At 43.5% G+C, this 10,679-nt stretch overlaps 2 protein-coding genes across 2 annotated transcripts; both read right to left on the reverse strand.

Moving 5' to 3' along the window:
- Positions 1-3,727: 3,727 nt before the first annotated feature.
- On the reverse strand, positions 3,728-6,731 carry LOC118405402 (probable G-protein coupled receptor No9). The gene is made up of 4 exons (XM_035804900.1): positions 6,627-6,731; positions 4,720-5,737; positions 3,917-4,089; positions 3,728-3,850 (listed from the first exon to the last, which is right to left on the reverse strand). The coding sequence occupies exons 1-4, from the start codon at positions 6,729-6,731 to the stop codon at positions 3,728-3,730; spliced, it is 1,419 nt and encodes a 472-aa protein (XP_035660793.1).
- Positions 6,732-7,933: 1,202 nt separating this feature from the next.
- On the reverse strand, positions 7,934-10,627 carry LOC118405403 (octopamine receptor beta-1R-like). Its single transcript, XM_035804901.1, has 4 exons — positions 10,427-10,627; positions 9,923-10,067; positions 8,996-9,274; positions 7,934-8,157 (listed from the first exon to the last, which is right to left on the reverse strand). Exons 1-4 carry the CDS (start codon positions 10,625-10,627, stop codon positions 7,940-7,942), a joined length of 843 nt encoding a protein of 280 aa, XP_035660794.1. The 3' UTR covers positions 7,934-7,939.
- Positions 10,628-10,679: the final 52 nt, after the last annotated feature.

The following is a 10,679-nucleotide window of genomic DNA, read 5'->3' on the forward strand; positions in this document are numbered from 1 at the left end:
TTTGTGCGTTCATCATCATAACCTGAACTATCCATAGTGACCGTCACTATAGAATATAGATATGTTCGCTGTACAGAAATCGGATGATCCGTACAGCCTTACATTTATGTGCTGTGTGGAGAACCAGTTTGATGAGATGTTTGGGGAAATTTGTCGAGTCAGATCAGGCAGCAGGGACTTCTGCATGCTGCAATTCGCTTAGCCTACTTTCCAGTTCCAGTTCTATCATATATACATTCTAGTTTGACGTTTCGAACAACTCACCGACATAACTTGAAGTTAAACAGAAAATGGTGTCTTCTAAAAATTGTCAAACCTCATTGTAGAATGTCATAGGTGAGAACAGAATCTTAAAGACAAGAATGTCATAGATTTCATTCAAAGCTTTACCCTTGCGATGCCAGGTACGCTGACTACGCAAAAGCCGCAACACACAAAACACATCGACATTTGACAGGTTCTGCGGCGAAGTACCACAACGAATTAGGTTCCATGTCTACCACCGATGGTGCTGTACAAGGCTATGATTCTTCCACTGTTTAACTACTGTACGGATGTCATCTTAAGATTCCACATGTGGGGAAATGCTCTCTAGCGACTATATCTGGAACAACAAATCAACACATATGTACATCCGTAAATTCGTGAGTAACTCTGGACAAGACCATACTTTCTTAGAGAGAAAATTACTAATTCGTAAAGTACAAAATGTAAAATAAATTTGTTATATTGGATCGTTCGGAATTTTCTGTGAAGATACACGAATTGTGTGGCCCAGGGACCTTAGAGATGAACGTCACCTAATCCCCGACATTCGGATTCTGATTTTTGCTACAAATTAAACAAGAAAAATTTCCAAACGTGACTTCTTAGACTTTTGTATCTAAATATTTGTACATTGTATTTTTGTAGTTCTGTTCTATATGGAGTAAAGTTTTTTAAGAACGCACATGAGGACCATGCTACGTCACCGGCAGACAACATTGACAAACCCATAGCGCCTCCAAGTCATAAACCAGGCCTTTTGTGGCCTTTTAGTCTGAGGTATGTTACCATAGTGGCGTCCAATCTTATGAGGAACCATCTTAGTTTACTTTATTTGTGACATAACAAAAGTGCCATTGGTAACTTCTCCTTACCAATGTGGATCTTTATGAATAATTAAATGACAGATTTTAGACTCTCCTATACAGCCCTGGTGTCCTTTTAAACAACCCGGAAACATTATACTTATGATAACAAGCCACACACAATATAGCAATATGGTAGAGCTAGCATGGCAACAAGTAATACACTGAGAGAAAGTGTCCGAAGTATTGTTACTGGCAAATAAAGGAACACTTTCCACAACACGCAATAGATTAAAGTATCATAGGGTATCGTCAAAACCTAATCGTTAGAATACAATGAATGTGCAAGCTGAATATGTTACCATGTAAATACGTCCTCTTAGTGTTAATAGCAAAGCAGTCATCTGAGAACTTACAGTGAGTGTAAATATTAGAAGGCTGCTGAAACCAACGAAAATGGCGAGTCAAGTGGAAGACAAGAAAACCCAGGACAACACCGCTGATTCGGGACGGGATTTCCAGACAGTTCTGAGAAATGTCTGCGAACGTTTGGCTCCTCAAGACACCCGGCAGCTGAAGACTCTTCTCAAGGAAGGTCAATGGTCTATGCATATTTTCAGATAAAACTCTACGTGACAAAAAAATGCCGCTGCCATTTTTGTTGTTAACGTTGTGCATCTCGTTCGTATTAGCGCATTCCGCCCAGCGTTTTTTTCTCAGCCATCTGTAATGCACCCTCCAAATATCTAAAATTTCCTTGACGGTTTTCAGTAGGTGGCGAACAAGAACGACGTTTTATCTGTTTCTATAGACCAGGCAGAATTCTATATTTTCTAACAGGTTCAGTGTTCCAGTACCCATTGACACGTTGGGAAAAACGTTTTCTTGCTGTTTGAGTATCAGGGTATATTCACAGAGAGGGCGTGTTAGTCTTTCCCCTTAAGCGATGCTCGGGGCACCTCTTCGAATATAGAACCCCAAAGTTAACCCCCTTCCGAATGATTGAACCGAAGTCTGCAAGTTACCATCTAATTAAACCCAGGAGCTGCAACCAATTGAGCTACGGACATCACTAGTTTTGAATTGTAAAAAGAGTTAATTTTTGCATTCCTCTTAATCATTATCATATATTATTTCCCTCCAGATCCAATCATTACAAGATGGTTCCCGGGTGACCTGAGTCTAGAATCGCCCTCAGAACTCGTCCTCAGACTCCAGATGAACCGCATCATCTCTGCCGACAACCCACTCTTGCTGACGTCACTACTCTGGCGCCTGCGCAGATACGACCTTATCAAACTGCTATTACAGCACGCAGAGACACTCTCGGATCAGATCCACTGCGCCCTGCCGTCTGAAAAGCCAGCTAAGGGATTCCATCAGCTGGCTCTTATTCTCAGAGCAAGCATCAAGGACATGAGCCGAACTACAATGGAAGCGTTCCGTAGCCACCTAGCGAGAGCTGTTGGTATTCCACCTGAATACGCCTTTCTGGACGGTGTCCACCCTGACATGGAGAACTTGAGAACTATCATGACGATTCAGATCCCGGCTTCCTGCATGGAGCGCGCTGCTTCCGTACTTAGAAATGACGCAGTGCGCCGAGAGTTAATGACCAATGGCGTCGAGTCCATCAGGATTTCGAAAGGAAATGAGATTCGCATTACAGTTGAAAGTGAAGCGGAGGAGCCGTCAGCTAATGAAAATCTTCCAGCGCTGGCTAGCAATAAATGCTGCGCTGATGCGAGGAAAGAACTGATCCTTCAGCTCGAGGCAACAGGAGGGTTGCGCCAGGAGGTTGAAAAGCTTCGCTTGGAGAATGCAAAGCTGCAGAACTACCACGACGCGAGCCTCGCGCGGGAAGCAAACCTGAGAAAGTTGCTCCAGGACAGACTCGCGAAATCTGAGGAAGACGCCGAAGCGATGAAAGCGCTTACCAAAAAGATGGAGGCCGTTCTGGCAGAGAAAGAGCGCCTGGAATCAAAGATTGCTGAATCTGATCCGTTAACACAGCGCCAAAATGCGTTCGGAGGAATCGGCAGCCCCACTATTTCTGCTCAAAGCACCAGAGGTAAGGCGTGGGACTTTAGCTGAAAACTAATCCTATGGTTTGGGGACCTTTTTGTAAAGAGAACCTGACCCGTACATGCGGTTGGGACTAACCCTTGCGACAACATACTAAGATGCAAGCTTGCCCATATTGGCTGTACTTAGTAATCAATACATTTTTAATACATAACATATCATTTATGCCATTTGTGATTTTTTTTTTAATTTAGGCAAAGATGGAGAGACGAAATCCAAACCACGTGCCCAGCCACACGTGAAGGCGAGACCGAGCCAAGTGGCACAACCAAGGGGACGGCACAACACTTCACTGTAGTGTTCTTGCTTTTACGAACTGTAGGCAAGAAGAGAAACAACACTTTGCAACTACATCAATAACTGTTAACTGTTTAAGCACGATTATTTATACATTCAAATGCTTGTTGAATGAGAACAATGCCACATTGTATATAAGTCACCACAGAAGACTATGACGAACATATCGATAACAAAGCACTGTGTAAAAGACAGAGAATTGATAGCATATACATATTACTGGAGTAGGCGAGCCACATGACCAGGGTCTGCACCCACAGCGGCAGGTCGTAGAGTCATCCTGACGTCTTTCCACACGGCCAGGCCCGCCGAACCTCCTGCAGGATCTTCCTGTTGTTGAGCGCGTAGACCACGGGACAGACGATGGTGCTGGAGTAGGCGAGCCACATGACCAGGGTCTGCACCCGCAGCGGGAGGTCGTAGAGTCATCCTGACGTCTTTCCACACGGCCAGGCCCGCCGAACCTCCTGCAGGATCTTCCTGTTGTTGAGCGCGTAGACCACGGGACAGACGATGGTGCTGGAGTAGGCCAGCCACATGACCAGGGTCTGCACCCACAGCGGGAGGTCGTAGCCTCCTCCCACGATGATGACGTAGGGGCCCCAGCAGGCGAAATGACTCCCAATGTAGATAACAGCTGGAATATGGAAGAGAATACAGTCAATACACGTTAGGAAATGATTTCTAAAGACTTGCCATCATCCCCTAACATTATCCCTGTCTTACAGAGCAGTCACATTCGTCCTTGGTGATTGCACACAATGATAGTCTAGGGACCCCAGCAGGCGAAATGACTCCCAATGTAAATAACGGCTTGAACATGGAAGAGAATACAATGAAAAGGATCTGTAAAGACATGTCATCGTCCGTGTCTTACGGCGCGGTGACAATGTACAAATCTCACACCGTTGAATTTTCAAGCAAGCTCTTACAGAACCACGCAACCGCCATTAAGGGTCGGAGAAAACCTTTTCCATGATACGAGAGCTGAATTTTGCATGGTACATGCACGAGTGTGCAAAGAATGCTATAAATTTGCAATCACACGGCGATCATGCGCCTTTATCTGTCTACCCCCGCAAGGATTGGTGTCGGACTATGAACAGTACGTCAAACCAAGGCTGTCCTTGGTACTGAATAGTGTTCAAAGACAGAAGAGGGATTTTTTTTCCAAATGATAGGCATCCACAGAAGAGCGCATTCAATCTAGTGATTTACTGTGATTTTTTAATGTATGAAGAGAGACAGAATTTCAGTCTTTACTTACCAGAGAGAGCTATCTTCCTTTGTATCTTGTGGTTTTCTCGGTCTTTCCGGTCTTTCTTCCGCGACGTTTCAATGTTGTCCAAAACCCTCCGACGTCTGCCTGGGACGAGGAAGGTGTCTCGGGATGTTTGGGTGGTGAAGATCGTCCGACTGGGGAACCCCTCGGTGACGAATTCTGATTGCTCCACTGTCAGCTGCGACGGCTCGCCGCGAATTTGGTCAAAACTGCCGTGTCTGGTGCTCTTCACAATTGTGAGGAACGCCTGTGTCTCACGGGGTTTGTTTTCTTGTCTCAAGACAGGTGAATTAGTGATAGTGTCACTTTTCCTTGCAGCTTCATTGCCTGTGCATGTATTTAGATTTGAGGAAAGATCAATGTCTTGTTGCTCAACCGTTGTGGTACCTGGCTGTTGTTTGGCTTCATCTCTTGCGAGATCCACTTGCTCTGCATCTTGTGAATGGCAGGAGCTAAGCTGGCATTCAATGTCGTGATTTTTATGTAACCCAACAGTTGCATTGTCTGTGACAGCACCCGTCTCGTCCAGAGGCGCCGTGGCATTGCCTTTCTGGAGTCTTCTTGGAGGAGAAAGTCTCTTGGAAGGCTCGACAGTCGTCTGCAGTGCCGCGGAACCGTGAGCTTCAGTCCCCCTGTCTCTCCAGGCCTTCAGCTTCCTATGGTTTCGTCTCACGAACTTGAAGATGGCCGTGTAGCAGTAGAAGATGGCTAAAGACGGTACCGCCAGCCCAAGGAATATACAGGTCAGGCGGTAACTGAGAACGGTCCAGTCTGGAGAACAGTGGAACGTTCCTTGGTGGTATTCGTACTTGGACCAACCAACCAATGGAGGCAGGCCGACCAGAACGCTGAACAGCCATATAACAGCGAGGGTGATCTTGAGTCGGCGGCGGGAGAGAGCTGCCGCGTGGGGTTTGCAGATGGCAAGATAGCGGTCGATGGAGATGAGGGTCAGGAGTAGGGTTGTCAACAGCGGGAAGATGGCTGATGTTAAACCGTTTATCTAAAAAGACAATGATAAATCTTTGTACGAAATCGAATAACATGGGGCAAGTCAATGGGGATGCAATATGGTACACATGTATGTAAATATATAATTATACAGGCAGCTCAATGCCTTATACTTGTAAATATACTCAGGATGATTGATAAAACACGTTAGCGCTGGACAATCATGTTAATCAACCCAATAGATACAATTTGATGATTAGACCTTCGCAGTGATTGATATTGGCTCACGTTTCACAATGTCTTGTTTGAAAATATCGTTATGTGTCATAATTAGACGTTCATTGACTGTGCTTTGACACGGCAACAAGTCGTTTGCTCTTCACTGCATTTTGTTTTGTTGTGTAGATACATGTTTCCTGTCAGTCTTTGTGTATTCGGTCATCAGTATTTTAGTAAACACACTTCTGAAATAAAGATTATCATCGTACTCGTAATGTGAGTGAAACCCCCTTCAGTATTTGCTATACAAACAGTAGAGAATATATACTAAGCCAAGGTACAGGGAGGTTTACTTAAATGACCGACTGAAGGCTGCAATGGTGAAAAAAATCGTTACAAGCCCATTCAGATTGATAAAGATAAGGAAAGAATCTTAAACTTTATGATTGTATATTTGCGACAAAATTGTTTTACCTAAAAAGGTGTGCAAGGAATGGGTCAATAGTTTATGCAAATGGCAGAAGATGAACAAAGCCAAGAACAAAAAGATTTTACGGTAGGTGGTGCCGTAAAAGGAGCAAAGCAAAAGAAATCTGATGACTGTATAATCATAAGGGTGTCAATGTAAAATCCAGAGAGAAGTGAAAATGCTCCCGTCCCCGATTCGTCGTCAAAAAACAAAGGACTACATCTTGTTTAAGCGAAACCCAAAATGTACTTACCATGCATAACACTGTAGAGTCCTTCAGAGCAGTCCCTCCATCTATCAAACCCAGAAGGGTGATCGGTTCACAGATGACGCTCAGACCAAACCCAGACAATGCCATGTTCAGTACGAGCAGCGAATGGTTGCTGTTCAACGTCGCCTTTCTTCGCAGCATCGTCAAAATCACCAAGCCATTCAGAACGAGAGAGACGACCATAATGATCACAAGAGTGGTTGCTGCCGCAAACGTGTTCAACATGGCTGTCTCTAACGTTGGAGTCTCGGTGGCGTTTCTTGCAAGCGATGGAGTTGTGAAATTACAAGCCGATCCGTTGGTTGTGGCTGAGTTATCATCAGAACAGGGCATTCCAGTTACAGCGGACATGTTGAAGAAGTTGGCAAATGTTCTAATTGAGAATTGACAATCTTCCCAATGCAAAATCTAGTACGATACTGGAGGAACTGCTTAACACATCTGCCCGTTTCCCATCCTGTATATACGACTACCCGGTAGTAGCATCTAAGCCAAACTTTCCAAGTACTCAATCCCCCAAATGTAATTTGTAAACATTGCAAAATCGAAACTGAATGAACTTCTGTCTATGGTAACAGATTTAATGTTTAGAATACACGTATTCTATACAAAACTCTTTGTGACCATATTTTTATTAACACAATGTCTTAACTGACATTCAAGCTCTATTATTGTATCAAGTTTGCTTTTCTAAGATTAAAAGATACAAAAGAGGTTGTTATGTAATGAGTGCTGAAGCTAAGACAGAAAGTTTCATACACAACTAAATGCTATTGCATTAATCAAAAATGCTATGTTCCATATATGATTACATCAATTACTAGAAATGTAATATTGCAGGCAAATGCATATTGTTAACCTTCACATGGTCTTGCAAACTTCTGCTCTGTTTACCAAAACAAAAAGTGCAACCAAATACATTCATGTACATGTATATAGTGACCAGCCCCTCCAGTTCTGTCCTGCTACTTGCTACATGTAATCAAATGCAACAGGTCTGGTCCAAGTCATTGACCTTATTTGTTTGGAACAGATAGAAGAAGAAATGGAGCAATTGAATATGTTTTACTTCCATGAAGGTGCATTACAAAGTATATTAATTCATTATTCCTCATATGGCACTGCACCTGAATGTGCAGTCATTTTCTTATTGATAATTTTCCTAATTGCCATGCTTTCATTGGTTGAGCTGCTAATTATGATAGACATTCTTTTGTTTACCACATTTGCCTCATACTTTCCATCTATCATGTCCGCCAAGTGAAAAAGGTGCATTCAGAATGTTCCTTGCTTTTCTATTCAGTGCTGTGCATGGCACACAAACACATCCTGTGGATACCTCTGATGATTTGCTTGTGAGTCAGTGCATACACCACGGGACAGACGATAGTACTACAGTAGGCCACCCACATCACCAGAGTCACAGCCCATGATGGGAGGCCGTGCACAGCCCCGCCAAAAATGATGCTGTATGGCACCCAGCACGCATAGTGGGTCAGAATCAGTATGGCACCTGGAACAGAGGAGGATACATAGTATGTATATTGTGTAGCAAATTTACCTTTGCCATGAAGGTAGCAATTTTGTATATGTGTGTGCGTGTGACTAGCAAAACTCAGGAATGTCTTGAAGCTGACCAGCATAACTCCAGAATGCTTACCTAATTTGTATTGATACTTAAGATCATACCCTACCACCCCTGTTATAGGAAAAATGGTCCTGTCCTTGGTACTGAAATGTGATCCTACCCTACTACCCCGTTACAATACATGGCTCTGCCCTTGGAAATGCAATCCTACCCTACCACCCCTGTAATGTACATGGTCCTGTCCTTGGAACTGAAATGTCATGCTACCCTACCACCCCTGTTATGTACATGGTCCTGTCCTTGGTACTGAAATGTCATCCTACCCTACCACCCCTGTTATGTACATGGTCCTGTCCTTGGTACTGAAATATGACCATACCCTACCACCCCTGCTATGCACATGGTCCTGTCCTTGGTGGTAAAATGTCATCCAACAAAATGATTATATTTTTTGGTCCCCTAGCAGCTTATTGTGATACTGAAGCAGAATTTCCGGAATAGATATCTTGTAATCTGGACATGATGTGGTCTGGACTTTTGAGTGATTGCTAAATGAAATATAATGGCAGGTACATGTACTCATAAATACCTGTTGTTTGAGTAGGGTATGTAATATTAGTCATAGGCAACTTTCAAGTGGAAGAATTGAAGTCATGAACAAGGCTACAATGAGAAAATCATAGTGTGATACAAATTAAAAGCAAGTCACACCTAACTTTTGAAAAAGAAATGTTCATGACACATTGATCGGTTCAATACTTACCAGTAAGGGCCACCCTCCTCTCTATCTTCTGTTGTCTTTCTCTGCGATACTCGTTTTCTCCAGGACTTTGTGTCCCATCAGACTCTCTGGACATACTGAGATTTTCTGAAATGCGTCTCGTATCCTGATGGTCATCAGGAGCATGAAGTGACTCTCCTGACATGCGAGTTGTGAAGACCGTGCTTGTAGCTGCGGCCCTGTAGAATATGTCTTCTTCTCTCAGGTTTGAATGTCTGTTATGTCTCGGATAGTATCCCTCAATCTTGTCACGCTTGGGTACTGACAGAAAGTCTTTCCCTTCAGCCCAGGCCTCTTTTGTTGCCCAAGGTTTTGCCTTATTTTCGGTTACGTATGGTACTGTTGTACAGCTATCATCACGACAATGTTTGTGTAAAGAAGACGATACCTTGTCTTCCCCTTCTATTGAATCTGAGTCATTGCAGCTGTCATACCGTTCAATGACAATTGTGACCCGACGCTTCTCCAAATCATACTCAGACTGCCCTACACCTTGTTTATTGCCAAAGAAATTGCTTGCACAATTTGCAGTAGGAACTTTCTTCTCTGTAAGAGACATCTTGACCCTTGTGGCTAACTGTGGTTTCACATCATTACTCTTTGAAAAGAAAGGATTCTTCGAACCACTAGGCACAGTGCTCGATGGACGACTGTTTGAGCTAATAACCTCTCTGCTCTGATCCCTCCAGGCATTTAACCGTGTATAGCTCCTTCTGACAAAGACGAAGATTGACACATAAGAAAACAGAATGATGGAGCTTGGTACGACAAGACCGACGAAGATGAAAGTCAGACGAAAGCTGAGGATACTCCAGTCAGGAGAGCAATGGAAAGTTCCAGGGTGGTATTGGTAACTCGACCAGCCAAACAATGGGGAAAGTCCAGCCAGGCACGAGAATATCCACTGACAGATGACCACGATCTTCAAACGGAAGGGGGACAGAATGGTGGGGTAGTGGACAGCCTTACAGATGGCAAAGTAGCGATCGATGGCGATGCAGGACAGGAGTAATGTGTAGGAGGTTGGGAAGGTAAAGGATGTAAAGCCATTCATCTGGGAAAGAAAGATCACCTTTGGTTAAAGGATGTCATTAAAGATCTTCAACTGCATCTCATTCGCTACGGTATCCGGATTTGAAAAATTATTTTTTCATTAATTATTTTATCAGGTTGGTGATTGACTGGATAACTTATTATAAGATCTTTATTCACAACCATGTTTTTTTCCATAGACTTATGATTAATCTTTTTATTCACAGAATTTCTTAACTTTCATAGTTATCATTTACCAGGTCTGTAGGCATGAACAAGGATTTAAAAAAGGGTGCTTTGCTTTTTCTAAGCACGGTTTTGTCATCTATGAACATTACATGATAGGTAACATAAAGACTCGTGGAAGAAAACTATACCTACCATACAAAGAATCATTGAACCCTTCAGTGTTGCTCCATTATCGAAGATAGACAAGACGGTCAGCGGCATACAGACGACGGTCAAGCCAAGCTCTGACAGCATCATGTGCAGGATCAGCGTAGAATGGTTCGTCCTCAGAGCGGTCTTCCTACGTAAGATGACCACTATCACCAGGACGTTCAGGACAAGGGACGCCACCATGATAATAATGAGCGCAGCCGTTTTTCCATGCCGGGTGGTCGCGATGTCTGAC

This window comes from Branchiostoma floridae, chromosome 18 (genome assembly GCF_000003815.2).
Source record: "Branchiostoma floridae strain S238N-H82 chromosome 18, Bfl_VNyyK, whole genome shotgun sequence".
NCBI classification, from domain to species: Eukaryota; Metazoa; Chordata; class Leptocardii; order Amphioxiformes; family Branchiostomatidae; genus Branchiostoma; species Branchiostoma floridae.

What these genes read in the sequence shown, in the direction of transcription:
- LOC118405402 (XM_035804900.1), bottom strand. Translation starts at nt 6,731, where the DNA reads ATGGCATTGTCTGGGTTTGGTCTGAGCGTCATCTGTGAACCGATCACC. An exon ending in AAGGAAGATAGCTCTCTCTG is followed by an intron (nt 4,090 to 4,719) that starts GTAAGTAAAGAC and finishes TCCATATTCCAG; the next exon opens with CTGTTATCTACATTGGGAGT. An exon ending in ACAGGAAGATCCTGCAGGAG is followed by an intron (nt 3,851 to 3,916) that starts GTTCGGCGGGCC and finishes CTGCGGGTGCAG; the next exon opens with ACCCTGGTCATGTGGCTCGC.
- LOC118405403 (XM_035804901.1), bottom strand. Translation starts at nt 10,627, where the DNA reads ATGGTGGCGTCCCTTGTCCTGAACGTCCTGGTGATAGTGGTCATCTTA. An exon ending in GTTCAATGATTCTTTGTATG is followed by an intron (nt 10,068 to 10,426) that starts GTAGGTATAGTT and finishes TTTCTTTCCCAG; the next exon opens with ATGAATGGCTTTACATCCTT. An exon ending in GAGGAGGGTGGCCCTTACTG is followed by an intron (nt 8,158 to 8,995) that starts GTAAGTATTGAA and finishes CCTCTGTTCCAG; the next exon opens with GTGCCATACTGATTCTGACC.